Below are 25,764 nucleotides of genomic sequence, written 5' to 3'. Positions count from 1 at the left end.
TTTAATGTGATGAATGAAAATATTAGTTTCGCATTATAAATATACAAACAACATTTTTATTTCCGTTTAACGAAACAAAACTCATGTGTGGGCCCATTTTTAAAATGATAATGTCTTAAAAACCATTTATTAGTGCATGCTGAACATCAAATATGTGGTAGGAAGGTGCCATAGAAATGTAAATTATCTAGCCATCATGTGTATACGTTGATTAATCAGTCACGACATCTTATTTTTATTGTATTAATCACAATAACTTGAAGACAGTAACTAAAAACGCCAAACTCAATCTGTGTATCCTTCAGACATTAATGAATATATATTTCAATGTCCATGAAAATCGATCGAGTAGTTTCGGAGGAGATAACAATAATAAATTGCATCAAATTGGGGAGGTCTATATGCTTGGCTCCTCCCAAATACAGATCTACGTTAGATAAATACCATTATTTTTTTTTAAAATAAATATTCAAAAATTCTGAATACCTATGCAATATTATTTAAAATAAACATTGTTGTATTTAATTTAGTATGAGACGAATCGTGTACATAACTATAACAGCCAATGTATTTTAATTTTTAACTCAAGAAAAAATGCATATGTTGATGCATAGAAATCCTAACCCTAGATACGTGACTACGACAATATTATTGTTCAACTTTTCGGTGAACTGTCAAACATCAAATATACACAATTTGTATTTATTATTAAAATCACACATTGCAGTTAGTTCAACATTCCCTAACAACGCGAGTAAACTCAAATATAGAGTTTTTAACAGCCATCATCCAACGAACAGTAAAGTACTTATTACAATTAATTTTGATTTTAGAGTTGTGAACGTGTCTTCATATTGATTAAAACATATTTCAACTAAGTGCTTAAGCTCACAGCTACGGAAAGCTTATCCATAAGGAATATAAATTCTTCTCCAGATAACTAATATCGTAACTTGGGCTCCCTAACCATGTCACACATTAAGCATAAATTATTCATAGCAGCATTTTTACACAATTTATTAAAACGTTAAATATTGGGAAATTAATTATGTGTATAAAATATTTTCATTTTATATAACTTTTTAAATAGGTAGCTTTTATATAAATGTATGAAAATACTGAAAATGTTATCAAATACTGCAGTAATAATGTTACATACAATATAATATTATATTAAAACGCGATCACTTAGAATTTGGTATTATTTGCAATAAAAATGTACGTTTAATATAAATTGACACTTGAAGTTATAACTTTATTACACATTGACCCATGCGGAGCTGATATACTATTTTGCAAGTTCGACGAACTTATTTCATTGAAAATTATGAATTTAGTTTTAATCTTTAAGTTTTTCATTCTATCCTAATAACAAGTAATAACCGGCTGGACAGCCGGTACTATTAATGATAATATATTATATTATATAAAACGATAAAATAACTAGTCTTTATAGTAATATGTGATAAGAAAAAAACTCACCTCTTCGTCGTGGTCGAATGCGTTGAACACGTCGTACGGCAGGCAGGACAGCAGGTCGATGACGAACCACGACCGGAGGTAGTTCATCCGGATCACCTTGGGGTCGGACACGACCTCGCCGCCGGGCCCGACGAACGTGGTGTGGAAGTTGAGCACGATGTCGATGAAGAATATCACGTCGACGATGGAGTCGACCACCAGCAGGGACACGTCTTCGCTGGTCTTGTTCTTGAACGCCACGTTGTACGGCACCATGATGGCCGTGTAGAAGGTCAGGCACAGGATGACCCAGTCCCAGATGGCCTTGAACGCGCAGTAGTGCAGCAGGATGTGCGGCGGCGTCTTCGGCGCCTCTTGCCTGTACTGGGGCATTACGTCCGCGTTCAGGCTCATCATCTGCACAAGACCAAAGTGTACACACACGCACGCACAGACACACCGCCGGCTCCGTTAAGGGGGGCCGCCGTGTGTCTGGGAGGAGATGACCGCCGTTTGCTTTTTTTTTTTTACCTACCGCAGCTGCACCGACCCACGGAAAAAGGTCGATAGATTTCCATTTCCGCGAACTACTTTAATATTGTTATTAGGAAAATAATCAATTAATATAACAATTGTTATTTGTCATTGAATAATATTGCATTATTTATTAGCAATGGGATCATTGTTGATCGTAAAGTTGTCGGGGCATATTATGTGATCATAGGTTATATATTATTATATTTATGATATTATATTAACTCAATTACCTACTGTTTGTATATTTATAAAAATAAAATTAGAATTTATTGTGTGCAAAAAATTATCCTGTATTTAAAAACGCTAATATTTTTCATATTAAAAATTATTTTTAATAATCAATAACCGTAACGGACATTTTATCAGGTAAAAAGAGTAAAATTTCACAACCACGTGTTACACCAGCAGACCTACAGCAGCATCTGGGCACAGTTATTTTCGATACTTTTAAAACCTAATTTATCCATTCATCAGATCACCATACTATTATATTTCTTAATGTTTACGAGGAAAACATTTGAACACGGTTAAAAACTGTGAATAATTGGTAATAACTAATAATATTATGGACGTTTAGAGGTATGAAAAATGTTAACTGCCCGTCTCTTGGAATACTTCCCAATATTATATTATACTGCAGGTAAAGTTAAAAATAATAATTTGTTCCCACTCAATATGGTTTCGTCACGTATTATATACCTCGTTTTGATGAATCGACAAGTTTATTCAGAAAATATTACTATATGGTACCGAAGCACACATTGAGACCAGGCGAGGCGTAATAATTATCTTAATTATTGTAAGAACGAGATCCAAAACAATGTATGAGATAAATGCGTAACAACACTATACGATAAAACTGTGAATTTCGAACAAGTTAGTTTCGATTGATTTTCATACACAAACGCGTAACGAATTTTTTTTCTTTTTGATTTGCCTCGTTAGGGTTTTATCTTTTCGTTAATCAGCTCCTCGCTATGATTCGTGGCGTTGGCGTAATTTTCTCAGGCTACGGTGCTATAATATATTAGTTTTCGACGCATCGTTCCACGACGTGGACTTTCGAAAAGGTTACGATCTTCAAAGGTATTCCGTGATGGTCACGTTTTCGTAATAAAAAAAAAAATGTCTCGTATGTGTCTAAGGAACGTGCTCCGGTGGAAAGGAGGAGGACCGAATCGAACACTGTATGTACAATAACGACCAATACAGTTCGATTAGCGAGGACGATATATATATATTATTATAGCTTTTTTTGCGCGCCAAAGGATTTTACGGAATCAAGTCGTATATAATAATATCGTCACGAGAAGAAATACCGAATTGATATCGAAACGTCCAATTCAGCACAAATCGAAACGGTTGCAATATATAATAGTTTATACGAATTTACGTTTATTGCGATACATATCAAACGATTTTGTTTTTTCTTCGAATCACACGACGGTAGATTAATATACTGGGGCATCTAGGTCATGCGATAATGTTTTTTTTTTTAATGATTATGGATCAACTTAATTACTTTGAATGTTGGTAACGGTCTTTTTCCTTCAAATATATTCAGGACTCCGATATTAATTATTTTCATGAACAATTCGATGGTCGAATTATCGATATTTTTTTGGTAACAACAAACCTCTAAAATTTAGTAAATTCACTTTAGTTAAAATTAAAAAATACTAAAATACTAAAATTAAATAATACTTATTTAAGTAGGCACTTGTTCTAAAAAATGAATGAATTTGTTTTTGTTGGTGTTTGATTAGATTTCAAATTAAATTTTTTAAAAAACATATTATAAAATTATATTAAAAGAAAATTTAAAAACAATATCACTGGTCTATTATAATGATATAAAATATAGGTACCCCAATTATTGATATTATGTGAATACTACGAAATTGGAGAGTCAGAGTAAATAAAGTACTAAAACTGATGTATCATATCACAGAAAAATTAAAAAAAAAAAGACTACTTTAAGCCATTAGAATAAATTGGTGCCCTTTTTTCAATACATAAATATGATATTATTGTTGCGTGCTTGTGAAAATTTGTATTTTCATAAGAGGGGTCTGAAATAGAAAACATTTATGTTTTCGAAATTCTAATTTATAGATTTGTAATGATTAAAAAAACTATTCGTACGTCAACATAATAGATACATACTGTACACACTCCCCGTCCGCCAGAATACTTGATATTTCTTTTTTCCCCTACTGGACAGCGCTTTTTCAATTGAATATAATATTAAAGACGTGAGTAATTCGAATATGCAAATTATTAGGCTTATTGCAATATTGAAACGGTTTTGAATTCTTGGAAGCACAGGTGGAAAATCACCATTATTTAGTAAATTATTTTAGATAGAGCCCAGATTTTATGTTTTTGAATATTATATTCATTAATTGTATGCAATTTAGTAGAAATGAAAATTGAAAACAGTTCTTTACACGCAGAGTTCGGAAGAAAAAAATTTTTTTCATAATTGAAAATATTTTATATTTTATGGGTTAGCTACAGGGAGTATTTAGTTTCTTTTGAATATCTTGGAATATTTTTTAAATTGTGAGAAAAAATACTAATTTATTTTTACTTTCAATTATTATTATTAATTTACATTTTGAAGAACTTATGTAGGTATATAATTATTTTTGTTTAATCATTTATGAATTATATTATTTTTTTAACTGTGATATTTGAAAAGATTTTTTTTATGTTGGTTACAATAATAATTGTACTTCCGATAAAACATTGGTTATTGTGAATATAAATAATAAATTTGTTTAAAGGCACATTTTATTCAATACAAAAAATGTTCAGTATTGAATTTGAAAAATGGTTTTTAGTAGAAAATTAAACTTAGATGGTACTTCGAGAAGGGGGTGAACTTCTTTCCAAAAATTCAGCACAGTACAGTACAAAACTTTTACAAATGATCGATACAAAACATGAAACATTTTTGGGAATTTTCATTCAGAATAAGTTTTCGATATATTCGATTTAGTTTTTGTTAATGATTTCGAACTTTTATATTATTATTTTTTGTATTAAGTATATGTTTTTATTAGCTTCCATCCAAAAGTTCAACTTTTATAGCAACACTTTATTATAGACATTTATTATTAACACTTTTATGGAATTCAAAGAAATCACCAAAATATGCAAATTAGTTTTTCATAGAAATTAGTTTGATACTTTTCGCTGACTGACCACCTCCGATCAGAAAAGGATTTTCGTATGAAATGATTTATCATTAAAATGTAACACATCCATTACAGTGACCTATTCAACAACGAAGTTACATGACATCTTATATACAGCTAAGCTACTTTCTGTTTTTTTTTTTTTTTTTATTTGCATATTTTGATGTTTATTGATTATTTTTACATATTTTTCTCATTTATTAGAGACACGTCTGTAGGGATTTTAGGGCATAATATTAGCTTCATAATATTTTAACTTAAAAACACGAACCCTAGTTATAATATAATATTATTATTATTATATTAGGATAACGGAATTTTACACGAAAACACATTAAATCGATATTGTTATGGTAGGAAGGTATATTATTATTATAATTTATAATATTCACGTTGTCCGTTAGACGTGTAATGTACGTCATATTTCCTAATTAATAAGCCGCAGCCTTTTATGCGTTAAAGGGTACCGTAAAGTACTAAAGTGGTATTTACTGACAATACCACACGAAACAGGACAGTGGTTTGGTACATTTAATATTTTGATTCATAAACATATGCATTATCTGGTCATAGTAGAAACGATTATTAAAACTTTGAACTTTTATTATGTTTCTAAGAATAATTGAAGTACATCATAATATAAAATACCATGTTTAGGTTTGTTATAATTTCAGTTGTAAAAATGCATTGAAATATTTTCTGTGGTTATAAGATAATATTACGTCACCTAAACTTGGTAATTAATTAAAATCCACTTTGAAAATCAAAAACCTCTCGTGCACAATTATTTCCATCGAATTTGTCAAGCCAGCATCAGCTTTTAATCGTTTTAAGTGTCTCGAAGACAGAGATCGTAATATACGCTTTGACACGTCACATGTGCAGCCATCACGCAAAAGAAAGCGTATTGTCATTTTCCACCGATTAAAAGTATAAACCGTTAATTCAACCTGATAGAGATCAGTCTTCTAGATTATACTTTCACATTCACACACAAAGAATGACGTTCATTTTGACGCACGCTTACAATTTTCCAAAATACCATTATATCAATAATTTCTCTCTTTAAGAGAACTGTAGCTAGCGAATTGGAAATTAAAATGTGTCTTACTGAAGTCCTACAGTTTTGTCAATCGTTTAAGTCTAAACATTGATTTTTGTTTAATTACTGTTGTAGTTCCATTAAGAAACGCAGTCGATCACACTACTCCCTCAAAACTATTGAACTCCGTTTTATTAATTACGAGAAATTGTCTTACAAGTAGTTTCAATAACAGTTCCTTCAACGTGAGAACGATAAAACAAAAGGAATTAAACTTCCTATGTCACGTAGCATAATCTAACTGTAGGTTTACATGCCATTTCCGACGAGTGTAGTTCCAAAGGATTTTAACTTAACATTTGACCTAGGTACCATTCAAAAAAAAAAAATTTTAATTTTTAAATTGATCAGAATTTCTAACCATACCTAATTATTATTTAGAACCTAATACCTACTTACTGTGCTGGTTTTTAAAAATTGTCTGAAACTTCAAGATATTGTCAGAAACAGCACAGGGCGACCTAACGCATTTTCATTGTGCAGCATTCCCCTCGATACTATATACGGTCAACCTCCCTTCACTACCGTCCGGATATAATACCTATAGATAGTCGCGGTCACGGCGTGGTGGTTCAACAATGTACGATAGAGTAATTAATGATCATCCAGCGTGAACACCTCTCTGCAAAACACATATACGATATACACACCAAAGAGCAATAATGATCATGGCGAGACGTTTATCGAGGTTCATGCGAAAAAAAATAGCCTAATCCACCGTGACCGTAGAAAAATTTCAAACCTACAGGTACAGAACATCAAGTTTTTGACGTGGATTTTTGTTAATATATTACACATCGAGTTGAAGAGGCAATCATTTCGTCTCAACGTGGTATATATCGGCTGGGTAGGTACCTACACAATGTCTGACCGCCATTATATTATATTTTATTATTTTTGAAAAAGTGTGATTAAAAAGAATATGATATAGCAAATTAACATGGGAGATATAATGTATATAAAATAAATATAATTTAATATAATAAAATATAATGTAATGTGATATATTTACCTATATAGATTAAATGCAAAATAAGTGGTCGGTTCAAACCACTTTTTAGATTAGCTGTGGGAGAACTTTTGTCGGACATTTATTAGTTTTTACAATATTAATATGATCTACAAATTATTCAAGCTTTATTGAAAACAGTGATCAGTAAAAGATAAGTGTTTAATATTTATACAATTCGAATTGACTATGAATATTGATAATTCGACTTATTTGTATCTCGAAAACAAAAAAATCTTTAGTAAATATCATATTTAATATATTGTCGCTAATGGTTTTTTAATGGGTATAATCCAATAGTGATTTAAGATCGATGTCTTGATGATACGTCTGGCAAATAATTTTTCAACGTCTTTGTGGTGATTGAAAGTGGGTGTAAGAAAAATGAAATTAATTGTACACTGAAATCAACATTTCGTGGGAGTAGTCGAGAGACATAAAGTGAGAAGAACTCCAAGGCTGTATTTTGCGTTTCTAACCTAAATAATTATTGATGAAAAAAAATGTAAAATCCTCGATGATAGCACACAAAAAATGATATTATTATTATCATTACGTTTATAACGCTGCCGGGTGTAATTTAACGTGGCTTAATAAGGTTTTGTATTATAATTGATACAAACGAGTAAAAAAAAACTTATCTTTGGATTTCTAATTAGACGCGTTCATTTTGAATCAAATCTAAAACACTGATTACAATAATGAACCGTATTTTACAAGGTTTGAAAATGTTTTTCTTGCAAAACGAGATTAAAAAAAAAAAAAACACGATTTTTAATTTCCTATTTGAGGAGACTTTTGTTTTACCTTGACAATAATTATCCGTAAATTCTATAGTATTACGGTTTTTTTTATTTGTTATTTTGCCAACGATCAAATTTCAAAATATAATATAATGTTTATGATTTATGGGGCTTTCATTAAGTTGACAATTATTATTCTTTTTAATCGCGTCCGCACACAAAATGCAAAAGTGCAATATCTTAATATTAATATAATATTATTATTAACTTTTTTAATTTCTTTGTTTTGGAAAGCTTATCTTTGTCGGAGTTGACATCGTGTTGTTATTCAAAACTAAATACAGTACTGTGGTATGCACATAATTTCTTTGTTGCTGTTTGATGAACTTTCCGAAGAATTTTCTTTGTTAAACATTATTTGACGTATAATATTATGATATGAAACAAAATGTAATATCAAAACCTGTCACATTATTGATAATGTGTATTGTGTTATGGCTATCATATCGAAATAACAATACAGTGTTCTGTAAACTATTTGGAATTAACTAGGACAAAACGTAAAAACACAATTAGATATTTGTGACGAAGGTCGTTTTTGACGCATTGTATCATATTAAAATGTCTCTTCTTAAATGATATTATTTAGAGAATAAAGTCACTGGATAAAATACATATTATAATATATTATTTTTATTTATTTACCATTGCTAGTATATTATAATATGGGCTGGACACGTTATAATTGTCTAATGTATTCGTGAGTTATAATGATGATAAAAACGTCGGTGGCATAAACTTACTGCGATTTTTTAAATTGTACAACTGTCAACTATACAAATGTGTACCTACCACCAGATTATTTTCCAAACGGGTTTTGAAAGGGTTTTGTATGAATTCTTGTATTTGCATTATAAAGATCTGATAAAAGTAGGTGACCAACAGTGTGTAAAACTTTTTTAACGATCAATATTTAAAAATAGCTTGGTAGTTATTCAATAAGTATGTTTTCAAAATTTGGTTTTGAAAATAATTAAGTTTAAAAATAAAAGTTGTTGTCGTAGTTATGCAATCACATATTTTGTCATTTGTTTTTGTCACACTCTGTGTGAGCCATGGTGGCATGTATTATTAATCTTGCAACATGCGATGGTCTGACAAAAAAGTACCTACGCGCGTCGTAGCAGTCGTCTCCTTCCACCCTCGCGTTGTGTTTACCCCACCAACCTTTCCCGTCCAAACACAAACGACAGTTCGTTTGAGTATGGACTGCGTTCTATATATGTTAAATCTAATACGTTTGGAGGTCAAAACTACCCCGTTACATGCAGGGCCGTATTTACAATTTTGCCACCCTTTATGGACACATTTTAATATTTTACCAAAAAAAAAAAAAAAAAACGTTAAATTCGTAGTACCTAAAAATTATTACCAATGAGTGCCCCGCCGGCCGCCCCCTAAAATTTGCCGCCGGGGGCACGTGTACCCCGTTGCCCCTACCCAAATACGGCCCTGGTTACATGGCCCCCACCGATTTAAATATAAAATTCAGAGACTGGTACCTTTTGTTTTTTTTTCAGTTCGAATACTAATAAATTTCATTAAAAAGTTCTAGTCGTGGTTCTAGATTTCCAAAATAAAAATTAAAGGATAAAACTAGGGTTCCGGTTAAATATTTCATTTCGGTTTCAGTTGTCAAATTATTACGGATTTCTGGGGGCTCTTTTTCGGTTTGATTCCAGTCCCTGAATTAAAAATACATCTACGTACGACAACGACGATGATGATAACATAGAAATATATTTATTAAGTAATACATATTACACAAATGGTTAAATGCTGTAGTACTCACGTGCGCTAAATGGGACTGGACATGCCTGGTAGAATCCTTGATGGAAACGGGATGCGACGAGAACTGCGACACCAGCGTCTTGCTCCTGGTCACGGACCGGGCCAGCTTGGCGAACTTGCTTAGGCCTGCTAACAGATCTCCTGGTGTTGGGCAAGGCAATGGAAAAACGAAAACAAACGGAAAAAAACACACTCAACATGCACGTAGACAATGTAAATAAAATATAAACGAAGGAAAAACGTAAACAAAAAAACCATAAGCAAGACATCAAATAACACATAATACCAATCGTAATAATAATGATATGACATGACATGGGCTTAAAAATTGTATTTTATTTTATTTTTTTGTTTGTAGGTTGTTAGTATAGGGGGAGGAACGGTTGAAAACACGTTCTGTATGTGTGGCAAGGATCCGTTGCTAAAAATTCCGGGTGGTCACCCATCCGGGAACTAGCAATGCCGGCCGTTACGTACACCCAGTGCGTTTCCGCAGTTGAGTGTACGCACTGCGCCACACCAAGCCACATAAAAATTGTAATAATGATATAAAGTAAGGAAACAGTTTTATAATAATAGTAATGATATTAATCATATCAGAGGTTGTATTATTGGGTTATAATTGATTTAAAAACACTGAATCCCTCAAGTCTTTGTTCTACGATTATCAAATAGAGCTTGAAGAGCTGCATAATACTTGCGTCCACAATAAAGATAACTTAAACAGATAGAATATATACGTTCATAAGTTACAAAATAACAATAACAATGTATACCTATTGCAAAATATATTATATATATATGATAAGTATGGTATGCATAATAATGCATATAATATCGATTGCATATTATTATAATTGAGTATTATGGACGTAATTATTTATTTTAAATGTATATTTGCAGTAGTATCTAAAATATTTTTTTATTATAGTATTTAATTATAACTATGATTATTATTTATTGAAATTATTGTAATATTTAAGTTTAGTTAATAAATATAATTACAAAATTTGCAATTTTTAAATTTTAACTCAACTAAATCTAATCATTTTATTTTGACGTAGATATGTACTAAAAATGAATATGATTAATATTATTCTGCTTGCTAAATTTTTATAACAATAGTGGTCGATAACTACCCCGGACAAAACTAAATTATGAACTTAAATATGAACGCTGGGGACGCAAATATTAGCTATGAGCTTTTCTGAAAATGTTTTATTTGTACGCAGTTCACCTACTAATTATACAATTATAGTAAGCACGCAAGTAGTATGCACTGGTATAAAGGTACCTACATATTATATGGATAAGAATTTCTGATTCGATTATAAAACCGCTATTGCAACTTAATGGGAATTTGAGTGGACGGTAATCTTATACAAATCGCCAATTTAACGTGATGATACAAACATGATAATTGTCTGAAAACGACGTATTATATCGAATCGAAAATATGTCTTTCTCAAATAGACTTTAATTAATTGTAGGTACGTTATCCGATTTTAACTCCGTGAATATTGGTAGGTAGATTCTCGAATCAAATGATCGATGCAACTACCCACTTTTACCACCAACGGAATAACATTAGACGGGACAATAGAAGAAATATTATTTTATTGTTATATGATCAGACAATGTCGTTGTTTATGATGCGCACGGCGTATTAATAATAATATTATACCCAAATAGTATAAAGTAAGTCTTGCTGCCCACGTGGAAAACAAAACAATGTCGATATTATGATGTGTGTGTAAATTATGCATTCGGTTTTCGTTTCGTCTGTACGGAAAATCGCTGTGAATCGCCCGAAATGGATTTTCGACCGGAAAACGCCTTCCACGCAACTGTTTATTTTGACATGACGTCTAACATTTTAACGCCGTTTTGGAATCGATATTCCGGTTATATACGTATAAATATAGAACACGTCATGTTTTTTTCTTTTATTTTGTTTTTCAATCGATTCGTATCCGACCAAAAACGAACATTTCAAAACGCACCGACACCTGTCCCGAAACGGCTATATAGTTGGGGCGCTGGAATAATAATAATATTCACGTATCGATTACAATAGAAGATTTAAATAGCAACGACGGCGTTTTAGAATTACTTATTGATAGAGAAACAGACGTGATTTCAGCCGAGTTTTGAAACGTTGGACTTATAAAATATGTCACCGCCTTCACAGGGTAACCAAACATAATAATATTATGCAACGTTATAGGCTTTTTGTACATCATGACCCTCTTTCTAAGAGGTTCACTCTTTCTATTCGATGAAAGACGATAAACACATGCCATGGAGAGTTAACGTCCAGAATTTAGTCTTTGTTAGTCGCAGTACCTACGTTAGAATGAATATACTGACCGACCATTATCAAATTTAGAGACAAGAAAATCGTCATAAGTGTACTCTCGCAATCGGTTTTTTTTCGATACTTAGGTATCCGATTTCAATGCGAGTAATGAGCTCACTGAAATTGTAAAAAAAAAAAAATTACTTTCGAGAATGTCTATAATAATATGTTCTTACTTTTAAATTCGTTCGACAGTTGTGTAATAGGTGGTACATATTTGTATAGGTCGATTCTCGTTAATGTCAAAAGAAACGCACGGGCGTTTCAAGTAAACTTGTCATTTCTAAACGTGCCGTATTATAATATTATTGTCGAAAAATTGGACGGACACGGACGCATCGTAGCGAAATTGTTTTCATCGTAGACAAGTTACGTTTATCATCGACGATGGGTATCGAGCGTACGTGAGTTTACGATACTCCGGGTGGGTCGTATCGAATCATATAAGTTCTGACACACACGTACGCGCACCCACATGTGTGTAGTTATTGTAAGGGCTCGGATATTATATATTGTCGACGAAAAGTGTTTTCGTAGACCGACGTCGTCGTCGGTTTTCCGCTCGCCTCGCAGAGTGTAAGTTACGACGATGTATCATCGAGTTTATATATAAACAGTTATAATATACGTGCGCGCAATAACCACCATCCCCCCCCACCACAACGTGGGTGCTAAACGACACAGAAACTGTTCAATCAGCGCGTATTTCAGTATATATACCGACTACGTTTTATAAACGTATACGGTGGCTGCGGTGGGTGACGACAAAGTTCGCAGCTGTATTTACAAGGTGTGACCGGGTTTTCCGTACAAACTTTGAAAATAATTTCGTCTAAGCGAGCGGAATCGTAAAACTTGAAACGCCGCGTGAATTTTTGTCCCCTAAAAACCAAGCTAGTTTTGATGCGTCAGACTAATTTCGAGACTTCGTTTCACGTGACTACGTTACGCTCTCATTGCGTCGTTGTACGCACTGTCAATAGTTATGAGGACTTGCCTGCCGGGATAATTAGAGCTACCGTGATAACGGTGGCCCATAATTATAGCCGTCTCGAACAAGACATACTGTAGCTGTATAATACACCGTTTTCCAAGTACTGATAATACCTCGTTCATCGTATTCAAAAAATAAAAATAAATTTTTTAAGGAGTACACATAATATAATAATAATATTTAATTAGGATATGTTATTGTAATAATAAAAGTCAAAATCGTCAACATCGAAAAAGGCGATTGATCTGAAAAAAACATTGACATAGGTATATTATTCAAGGAAGTATCCATTTGACAATATGATGTTATTGGCATATTGATGTTTCTGTTAAAATGTTGACAACTACTGATATAAATGGAATTAATTTTTAGTTTATATTCTATTTGGAAAGAATGAGGTAGGTAATATTATAATTATTATTCCAGATTTTTTCTATGAAATTATTGATGTTTACTGTATTTAAAAATCTCTTATTTTTATTTAAAACATTGGTAATTCTGATTCAAATTCAAATTATTTATTCATAATTTAATGGATTTGAAACGCACCATTTCTTGGGGAATTCTATTGTACACCCAATAATATTTTCTGAGTGTGTGTCATGGTAGGATGTGTGGGTAGTTAATGTTTATTTACAGAAAGATTGTGTGAAGGTGTCCCGTGCCACAAAACCAACACACGATTTCATAAGAGTGACACTCGATCTTGTCCACACACATATGTGTGATAAATTTGATATGTCGCTTATTATTTCACGGTTAAATCTATCGGTATTAAATTTTCATTGATTACGGATTTGAAAGTCGACTGGTCTTAGTAGTTTGAAACTCATGAACAACTTTTTAAATTTATTTGTCTGAAGAATTTGTTTAATATAAGACATGTTTGTATTATGGAAGTAAAATGTTGAGAAGCATATGTCCAAATTTATTTTAAAGTCGTAACTTCAAAAATATCTAAACATGATAAGACGAGGAATCAAGACCCGTCTTAAAAATTCCTCTCTCGCAAGACCATCGGTATGCGTTGGAATTAAAAAATTTCTTATTGGCCTGAAAAAAGTCAGTTATCCCCGGAAAAAAATTCTATTGAGCTTATCCTACAGAGCTATACTAAAATTATGAAAAAAAATTGGCGGAATAATATAAAATGTAAATGCTTGCAAAACTCAAAATATGAATTACGATTCCACTCGCACCTTCATGAGGTCATTATCTATTCTATAAGAAATACCTGAGCACACCATGTAAAATAATAAGTACACGTGCCGCCGTTTGGAGTAGTTTCAACCGACTGTATACGGAATAAAGGCTGAAAAAGAAAACTACGGACGTTGATAATTTTAAATTAAAGAGAAAAAACGATTCTGAGATCACTGCAATATTATAATTATATATTATGTATATTACAGTTGTTATTGTTGTTGCACATTTTAGAGTTTATATTTATTTCGTATCAAGTTAATAAAATAATCATACTATCAATTAATATTTTATAATTTTTATTTCTTATTGTTGAACAACGTCTCATTTCTCATTTAAATCACAATTATTATGATTATTTATACGTATCCACTCGAACGTGATTGGAGTACCACCTAGGTCAACGTGTTATATTATTATTTATGAACAATATAATATGAAATAAACTAATAAAAAAGAATAATGTCAGACCATTTCATGGATAACGGCGTACCGAATAATTAAGTTTCAGTTCAATCCAATTATAATAGTATACGAAGTTATTGTTGGTTAAAAAATATAAGAAGCAATTATATCAATCACGTATCGTTAAATATGTTCAAATTTATTTTTCATTAAGTTATTTAATATTATTTTACTAGACGACTTGTCAGTGATAACGATTTACCTACACACAGATATATTTTCACGAAGAGTCCTGAAATTGATTTCCCAATAATTTTTCTGATGTTTTCAATTATAAAACTTCACTTCAAAAGCAGGTATATATAAAAGTTGATTATTTAATTGGCGTATTGCTTACAATCGATAATCACGCGATATTTGATTAAAACGAACACGACGTATGTGGGTTTCGCGTAACACAAATGTTAAATTATATTTAAAACGGTCGACTTCGAATTTATGTGACGTCGTAGGTAGAAACGACAAAGAATTAGCATCGTCAAAAGTTGTAGTAAACGTTAAATTCAAATAGAGCCGAATATCCGTACAAAATTTAACATCGTACAACTAGATAGGTTGGTGTATCTTTATTAGGTATATCTCCCGTGGCAGACCGTAACAGTTTTTCATACACGTGCAGATTTTAAAAAAGTGTATATTATGCCGTCGTCACGCTGGTGTGATATTATAATATTATTATTGTCCACCTCGGCGGCGTTTGTGCGAATATTATTATGGGCGGCTGTAATATTATTATTATAAAATACGATGAACGTTCGCGAGGCGTTCACGCCAAAAATCCACCCGGACGAACACGGCAGCCTTAAGTCCGCCCGAAAGCGCGTAACCCGCTGCAGCGCCGAACGTTATGTTTTCGTCGTCGTCGTAAATCCATTTTGGTATTTTAACGCGAGACACGACCACGGGGCTTGTGTGCACACCCTAAACTCGAAAACGTCGTAAAACAAAACATGCATTGTTTTTTAGTCGGCCCTGCCGTTTATTTTTTTGTCGTCCTCCCCGCGACGGCGTTATATCAGAGACCCGTCACACGGATGCACGCACGTTTGTCTGGCGGTTCAAACGTACCTACCTAGTCGGGCGTGAGGGTGGTTTAAAAATATTTCGCGCTTTCGAATTAAAAACGACCGTGTACGTAGGTACACCAAACGAGACAATAAACGCGGAAACCCGAAAACGAACCGAAAAAAAAAAATTACGCGTTCGTTTGTGCAGGTATATAATAATAGCACCCGCTAGTGACGGGAAGAGAGATCTATCTGAACGACCCTAGCCGGGTGGGGTGCAACGCAGTGTCAAGAACACGAAGCACGCGGGAAGGGTCGTGGACTCGGCCGCTATATATTTACAACGAGCAGTGACAACGGCGACATTAATGACATTGTAATGTTATTATTATACTGTTATAATCGCGTGTGTGCGAAGGGATCGTGACATGCGTTTTACACGTGAGCGCGGAAAAGGGGATGACCGTGAAATAAAAACCGCGTGCATCCTAATCCCTAATCTGGAGAAATTATGGTTATAATAATATAATTGTCACGTTTGCCCTCTCGGCCGCGAACACGAGCGCCACTCCGGGGGAATAAATCTAGACATAATTTTAGAGGGTGTCGGGCTCGGGATTTCGGTCGGTTGACGATGACGAAACGACGAGAATACGTTTTGGGAGGCGCGCGTGCAAGTAAGAGTGGGAATTTTTGGCGGTTTATACCAATTTTTATGCTATTATAGGCGTATCGCAAAAAAAATAAAAAATAAAACAATATTATGTGGAGTTTTCGTTACCAATCAAATTATTAATTGTTTTCGATACTTTTCTATCTGTGATTAATCCGAAATACATTACAGCCGATGAAGAAATTAGTCATCTTTTTTTTGTTACCAAATAATAATTTAGTTGTGTTGGTCATATAAAATAATTCATGCCCACCTTTGCAACAACAACAACAACAACAATATTATATTATATTATTATAACGTAACTATACAATAAATTATTCGACAGTCATCCGTGTTGAGAAGGACAGACATTTTAGCGGGGATGGTAATAAAAATTATATAATTTTCGGATCAATCGATACGAATTGGCCCGTAAAGATACCGTCACGTTCCCTATATAATTAATAAGTGCCTATCGCTCAAGACCTTGGGCACTCGACATTTTAAATGTGAACCTCTTCTCTAGTAAAAAAAAACTGTTCACGACATCATAATAATATTATACAATACGCATAATATCAAAGTATAAACAAAACAATTTTCCTATACTAATAAATATTTTAGTTTTTTACTTATTCTCAAGTTCCGCAGCTATTCTGTTGCTAGCTACTAACTATTCATATTTACTGAACATAATCAACTTAAAGATTATAAGATTTACTAAATTAAAATCATGGACATAGGTATTTACCAAGCTATAAAGTATTTACTTCTAATCGATAATAATATTGGGTTTTAGCTGTTGGTAAACAATTTTTCTCGAGAAAAAGCGAAAGAATTTTATAGTACATAATATTATAATGAACAATATTTATCATTACTTTCGTTGTATAGTAAACCAAGGATTAGTAGGAATTTCAAGAAATTAATGAATTATAGGGGACGATTTAAGACACTAGGAATTTTTACCGGTTTTTTTGAATTATTGCAAGAAAAGCTCCAGGACCTTTTAAAAAAGAACTTTTGTATTATATAGGACTGCATCTTAGCAGAAAATTATAATTGTTATATCCATATTGTCCGGTAAGAATAGTTAATATATAGATTTTTATGTTAATACATATTATTATTATATTATAATATTATGGACTTTTTGGACAATTAAAATTAAAAAAATATCTCGACATATTGTAGTACGTAGATTCTGTAATCACTTTTTTTGTTCATATTTTTGCGCACTTGAATAATAACTTTTATATTTTTAGATTATTGAATAAAAGTTGCATATTTTATAAACATTAAATTATAATATAATTTAAAGTTTGATTCAATTCTTAATATTATCATGAACAGATAATCAAATTATCAGTTGGATAATTGTATACTTTTCTGAATGTTTAAGATACTTATGACTTATTCTAAGTTTATGATTTGTTATTAATGTAATTTCAATTGTTTAATGACAAATTAAAAAAAAAACAATTAAAAATACCTTACAATTATTGTATTACATTTTTAAAAACTTTAAACCGCATTTAAATTATTTTTATAAATAAGTATATGCGTTTTGTACTATGTCAATGTATTTTCTTGAGATATTTTTAAAATTTTGGGTATTTACAGTATTGTTTGTATATAAATCCGGGACCTACATAGTAATTATTCTGAATAGAAGAAAATAATATTATAACATAATTAATAGGTAGTTAGTTTTTTAGGGCCCAGGCACAATAATGATTCAGTATCTACAATGTATGAAGTATAATATAGTCAGTACAGGCAGGCAGGTAGATAGATAGATAGATAGATAGGAAGGTAGATAGGTAGGTACGTGAGTACCTATTTACACAGATTGATAATATGAGTGATAACAGAAAGAAATAGAAAATGTCATCAAATTACTACAATAATATTATTATGTAAGATGTAACCGAGTATTGTTCTAATCGATGTTTTTATTTTAATATGTTTAATGAATATTATGTTTAGTAAGTTGTGTGAAAGGAATAATAATATTATTGATATGGTAAAAAAATATATTACACATAGGTTATGGACAAGCTAATTTTTTTTTTTTTTTTTTTTTTATTTTTTATTTGAGTTAAACAATCTATACAAGTTATGTATAATAAGCTTAAGTGTTAACAAATTAAGATAACAGCCAGAAAAAATATGAAGGAGAAGCCACCCACTGGTATTTTCTTTCTGTTCCACTCTATATATTATTCTGTTCTGATCGCACTATGTGTGTATAACGATACCTACGCATAGACTGTTATACAATTTACGACACATAATATTATATAATATAATATAGGTAATATATTATAATATTTTCCATGCAACTCAAACACACATAAAACATAATATTACAACAACTTGCACAAATCAATAATCATAATAGTATGGTCGTACTGAATAATATAAATCCATCGAAAACGGTCAAATATATAATAATACGTTGTAATCATTACTCTACGACATACGTAACACACACTGTAGTTGTATTATATACAGGTACGTATGATAACAATAATGACACAATGACAGTAACATAATAAGAATAAATAAAAAAAAATAAATTTCAAAAAAAAAGGTAATAGATGTTGCAGTGGATGCCCGTTTGGTTCGTTGAAGTCAAACTTTCCATTTTTTGACTAAAACGAACCACACGACTGTGTGGTAATAATGGGCCTGGGTGGGCGACGAGAGAAATACTATATACGTCAAGTCATATAATATTATTATGCAATGTGTTGTGTCTGTAGTACTGTTCGGTGCGGGGAGGTCGGATAGGCGCCGCAGAGGCCTGAGATACACCCCTGCAGGTGTACCTTACACGGGTTTTTCGATAAACCGTTCCGGCGGAAGTTCAGTGGGTGATAACAATATCACCCGCGGAAACGAACAGTAAGCGAACAATTAAGAACAAAGTGTGCTGTTATAGGTGGGAAGATGTGTACTGTGTACCTATGCAAAATTATACACAAGCGAGCGACTCGTCCGCGCCGGCCGGCTGCGATTACTATGGTGTGGCATGGATTGCGTATAGGTACATTGCGCGCACCGTCGACGTGTTATTATCGCGTAAATTAATAATATCGTCGTCAGATCCTCCCCCGCGATCTATTCCAGGTAGGGATAGGGGTGTGTGGCCACGTGTCAATTTCTGCGGAGGAGCGACTGTGCGGGGGTCGGTGATATAATAGCGAGCGATGAGGGCCGTAATGTTTAATCGAGTCCGGCTCGTAGTGAAACATTTTTGCACCTCCCGAGTGGACCCCGAATATTCTTCGGTCCCGCCGCCGTCGTCGTCATTTCGGTTTTTTTTTTCGATTGATCCCGAGTAAACCCCTCGCGACGTTCTCTATAACGCCAACCCCGTCGCAAAGTCAATACCGTCGGGTAATTTAATCCCGTCCGGTTAAATTACGGGCGAACGGTTGCACGCGTATGCGCATCGATTGTCTCTGCCGACCGACATTTCACTATATTAATGCACATCCCTTGATACGTTTGCACGTGCTCCCGACCGTACAAACAGACGCAAACCGTTTCGTCGTGTGTTTTGCCGACCGCGCGCGCCCGTTCCGCTCGTTTGGCCGATGAGTGTATAGTGGTAAAAGTGGCGTAACATCGTTTAATATAAATGATATATTATTATTATGATATAAGTGTATGCGTGTTAGATGTGAGTGTTCTGTGTGTGTGTGTGTGTGTGTCGTTTATGGCGATCGGACGCAAAAATTATGTTTTGAAACTTACCGCCTTTGGAGTCTTCCGACTCGATGGGTTGCTTCAGTGCCGTGATGTCCCTGAACGTGAGCAGAAACAACACGACGAGATCCCTCTCGTTCTTGATCGGAGCTATTTGCATCAGCAGCCATAACGGTGTCTCTAACAAATATCATTTGAAAACGGTTATATGTGGGGTCGCAGTCGGGACGTGGTTTTCGTGACGTTCGACGCGGCCAAAAGCGTGTTCGCCGTCTCCTCCCGCGGCGACAATACCATAATAACATAGTACAGTATAAGTATTATATTACTACAGTATTATCAAATCGTCGTCGGGACATTATATTGTCTTGTATAATATAATTATGCGATCGGCATTACGGTGTTATCAGTAAAAACTCAATCGGAATGACGAACAATACGCTTTTGGCCGCATCGACGTGTTTTTTTTTTCTTTATACAACAATATGTGTTTTTGATATTGTAACAAGTAATTTCAACAGGAAAAAACTACCGGAAAAATGTCGGATACGGTGTATCCGACCGACGTACATAATAATATATAAGTGTCTACTTGTTGGCAAAGTTAATATAATTATTATAATATTGTTTATTTCAACTTATATCTAATTATACCCAGCCTTAATTAGGCCGTCTGAAGGCTGTTTCATATATAATATAACGGCCAATCGTTACGCGTTTAATAATATTTATAACAATATAACAACATTACGCACGACGTGTCCGAAAAATCTCCACGAATTTGTCATTTTATCGATATCGTAAAAGCGTAAGTATCCATCACGTGATCGATTATCGTTGTTTGGTTTTCGCTTTTCAGCGTCGTCGTCGTCGTATTATTATAAATAAGATGACATCGCATCAGCTGGCGAATCGCGTGTACGCGAGGAAAACGATCGAAACCGTTTTCGACAGCAGGGACGGGTAGTTTTCCATTCGCCGTCCCTCTGACAAATTCGTGGGAATTTTTCAAACGACTCTCACGTAATGATAATTATACATACGTAGAAGCGTTTCTAATATAATATATTATGTTACTCCATACACTTGTACTCATATATATATATAACTGTCGAGGTGTAAGAAGCGGTTTAAAAGCTCTATAAAGTAAGTATTCTGTTTCGTACACAATATGTAATAACAATAATAATAATTAAAATGGAATAACTACGCGGTCTTCACGTGAGAAATAATCCACTCACCAAGCGATAATTTATAACGGTGGTGGTTTTTAATCAAGAACAATGATAATAATGATAATAATAATAATAATAATAATAATAATAACGATCATAATATCGAAATAATAAGAGATACCGTCAAGCTATTATTAAATATTATAATATTATTATTGTCGTTATTCGTACGTCCAGCCATTGGCGGCGGCGTACGCATTTAAATACAAGCGGTTAATTATTGTTAAATTTTCTAAAAATATAGGTAACGAACAAAACAAAACTTTGGAATGATAATAATAAAAATAATATGCAATGTACACTTTAATATATACAAAGTAATTTAACAAACATGCTCATCCCATTTTATCCTTTATTAATGAATTTTTTTAATTTCTGATTTTTAGAATAAATAATAATGCTCAAAGACCGTATTTTTAAATTGTTTTTATTTTTATTTCATTTATGGAGTATCTGTGGTAAAGTTAAAACATTTTTTTTCAACGTAAACAACCTTTTTTTACTGACAGTAAATTGTTAATCGCATAATTTTCTTGAAAATGTTGACGCTTCTTAATCGATATTCGGACGAGTAGTTTCTGAATTACTAAACTTTATGTACCTACTAAAAGATAACATTCCTGGATTATGGTTTTCCATAAAATATAAGATATATTATATGGTCGTGAACTTTTCATACTTTGAAATTTTTTTCAAGTTTTGTAAATATAAATTGAATATAAATTAAGTAGGTACCTACTATAGTTCTAAGATCTTCATGGTCCCAATGTCTTTCCATATCTTCTGAGCACATTATCATGATCTTTCATATATTTTACTCAAATTTTAATAACTCAAGAACATATATTTTGATTTGCATTTTATATACTACATCGACGTTTTCAAAAAAATAAAAAATGCATCTCCTCAATACTTTTCAATAAAAAAGGGTGATTATAATTTGAAAAAAAAACATGTATCGCCACAGATCACTTTTCAAATAGAATTAAATATGTAAGTATTTGAAAATATGACTAAAAACTAAAAACTAAAAAATTCATAAAATCAGTATTTTAATAAATTAATTATTAAAAAGGGAAAATGGGGTAGACATACCTGGTGAATTCCTCTGTATATATTATATATATATATATATATAATGGTTTAAATATCCACCTAATCAAAATAACAATAATAATAATATATGATCTTAGACCCTAGGCTACTATAGCTTTTTGAACGTATATATATACGGACCTACGTATAATAGTTATATAATATACATGTATATGTACAATTGCGTTGTTCGACCGCATTGTACGTTGTCATTACATTTGTCGGCGTGCTTGGCTTTACAGGTACGCATGAACGAAAATAATAAAAAACAAAAAAAATAAAACAATAATAATAATATAATGACAATATAATAATATATAATCCATAATGATAACATCATTTATATATAGGTATTGCAGTTGTAATAATTTTTACAGACAATACCAAATTTCTTTACCATATTCACAGACTAGATATTGGATTTAAAAAGGAGTTTTTATAAATTCCAAGGAATAATCCACATTTATAGGAACATATGTGAAACGCTTAACTCTCTCAGAACACGCATGTGTGGTAAGACATGTTTTTTTAAATATATTGATAGGTATCATAATTTTCAAGTCAGTTTTAACTTATTAAATATGGCTTTAAAATCAAAACTGACTGAATGAAACTAATTTAAAATTGAATCATAAAATATATGTTTATTTTACGTTTTAAATTTTTTAAATGTTGATGTTTGAACGTTTGGTCATAGTCATTAAGTTAAAGTTACTTTAAAAATATAAGCATAACTATAGGCATATATGGGTGATCTGGGAGAGTAAATAATTTGAAATGCTCTTATAAACGTGGACGTCTTCGTTACAGCGTTACTCCATCATTGTAACAAAAAAGTCCAGATTGAATCCAACCTAATCCAGCCGAAAAATTAAGAGTCGACCGAGAAAATTTATCACATGGTATATTATTTTATATTATATTGTAACAACACAAAATAATATAAGATAAAAAAATATGGAATATATGTATATATTGTCATCGTGCATACAATTTTGTTAAAACAATCGGCTACGAGGTGTAGTTCAAAATGGCGTCCGCCTGTGGCTTCTGAGGGTGTTTTTAAATTAAAAGCGAATAAATATTTTATTCTCGCGGGTTTCTATATATATGTACCTATTTATATATATATAATGACAAATGGCTAAATTAATTACGCCGGGGACTTATCGCAAATACTGAGCAAGAAAATATTATGTATAGGAATATTGTATATACATTAAAAAATAATAATAATAATAAATTAAAATAAAAAAAAAAAAAAATTAAATTAAAGAAATGATTAAACCGTTCATTCTACGGTACCTGCTTGGTCTTAAAGCCAACATACCTTCTGGCAGATCTGGGTTGGTACATATTTAAAACAAATAATAACTTCTGTTAATTTTTTAGTAGACACTAGAAAATCGTTGCGTTTCATATTATAATATTATAATGCAACGACAATGACACAAAAACAATATATTATGATATTATAATATTATGATATAGATAGGTACAACACGTAACACACATATATAACACATTTTTTAACAGCGTATGATATTCGTTTTTATGTTTATAATTCTATATGTAGGTAACACACGACGTGTGTATGCGTGGGCATACCTACTACGAATTACTATTTCGTTTCATTGTGCAGGTTAGGTTAAAGCATTATTAATAAATAATAAAATATTTTTATGAAAATGGTAGACTGCGGGGAATCCGACGAAAATTCTGCAACCAACCGTATAATATTATAATATTATACGCTCTGCAGCTGCATACCGGTGGCGTATTTGGGATTTTTCAAAAGGCCAACGAGCGGTGAAACGTTATTACTATAATACGTAAATTATACGAACGAAATGTGTAATTATATTAATATTATAACATAGATATTATATTATTGTATTAAAACAATAGGCGAATTTAAAATACATAACGCGGATGACGCCATCCGCGATAGGGTATTTCTGGCGGAATCCATCAAACCTATCGATTTAAATATTTTATGTTTTTTTTTTTAATAAGAGTCTAACAAGTACATCATTATTTGCTATGAAAATTATTTCATGTTATTATACGACGTTATTGTCTAATTGGATCATGATAATCAAAAAGACAAAAGTATTTTATCGTTTTAGATGGTACATCAAACAATAATATTACAAACATTATTTTGTATCTGTGACAGTGCGAAATTGTTGTTGTTAAGTAATAAATAAATACACGAGTCGTTTTAAAAAGTTCTAGTATATATATCAACTAAATATTACAATTTAAAAATTACATTTTATTTTATACTGTATACGGTGACCCAGACACTAATTATTTTTAATGTAAAACAAAATTGTATGAAAAAAATGTCATATTCGAATATTCCGTACGCAACTGGTCCGTATTTTTTTTTCTGATACACAATACAAATTGTATATATTCTATGGCGCAACTACGCAAGTGGAGTTTAGCTCTGTACGCGGATGATAATTTACTGTACGATAAAAATATACATTAAGTACAAATACTCGTATTTACAGGCAATTAATAATAACAATAGTTACTTAGTAATAGTATTCGATGTGCTGGCAAAGGTCCCGGGTCGTCGTGAAACGAATAACAAACGAGTGGCGAACACACATAATGTTATAATGCATAATATATTACAATAATATACATAGGTAGAGAGTACGCGATATGTAGTGAATATTGATTTGGGGTGCGATGGAAAAAAATCTATACGAAACTACGCGCAGATGTAGGCTCTGATAAACAACCCAAACATTGTAATAATAATACATCATATTATATTATGTGTTCGAGTTTGGTAATGTACTTTAATTTTCCAACGCACAGGGCGTTGTGAGACTCGGGAGTTACACCATCGAAATGTAACTATTAGGGATAATATTGTTATAACTATAGGACATAGGTTTTGTGTGACTTTTACACTCCGTGATCGAATTGCTACAGGTCTAGTGGTTATGGGTCTCATTCTATCAACCCTGCCACCGATCCATTCACGAGGGTTGTGGTCCGTCTTTTCCAACGACGGGGTGTTGTGAGACTGGAAAGTTACAGCATCGAGATGTAACTACGGGATGATATTGCAACTGTTATAGGACATGTGTGACTTTTAAACTCCA

General features: G+C 32.3%; 1 protein-coding gene across 10 annotated transcripts in view; it reads right to left on the bottom strand.

Moving 5' to 3' along the window:
• Window positions 1–25,764, bottom strand: part of LOC100161839 (potassium voltage-gated channel protein eag) — a 255,330-nt gene that overhangs the window by 39,272 nt on the left and 190,294 nt on the right. For 4 of the 10 annotated variants that reach the window (XM_029491386.1, XM_016803285.2, XM_029491388.1 and 1 more), the window contains 4 exons: window positions 23,967–23,978; window positions 20,355–20,486; window positions 9,908–10,047; window positions 1,483–1,878 (listed from right to left, as the gene is read on the bottom strand). In XM_029491386.1, coding sequence (XP_029347246.1) covers window positions 1,483–1,878; window positions 9,908–10,047; window positions 20,355–20,486; window positions 23,967–23,978 — 680 coding nt within the window. The remainder of the gene's footprint in view (window positions 1–1,482; window positions 1,879–9,907; window positions 10,048–20,354; window positions 20,487–23,966; window positions 23,979–25,764) is intronic. The other 6 variants (XM_029491389.1, XM_016803286.2, XM_029491391.1 and 3 more) reach the window with 5 other exon arrangements.

This window comes from Acyrthosiphon pisum, chromosome A3 (genome assembly GCF_005508785.2).
Source record: "Acyrthosiphon pisum isolate AL4f chromosome A3, pea_aphid_22Mar2018_4r6ur, whole genome shotgun sequence".
NCBI classification, from domain to species: Eukaryota; Metazoa; Arthropoda; class Insecta; order Hemiptera; family Aphididae; genus Acyrthosiphon; species Acyrthosiphon pisum.
Note: the sequence above shows the minus strand (reverse complement) of the source record. Positions and strands in the feature narration are given on the sequence as shown.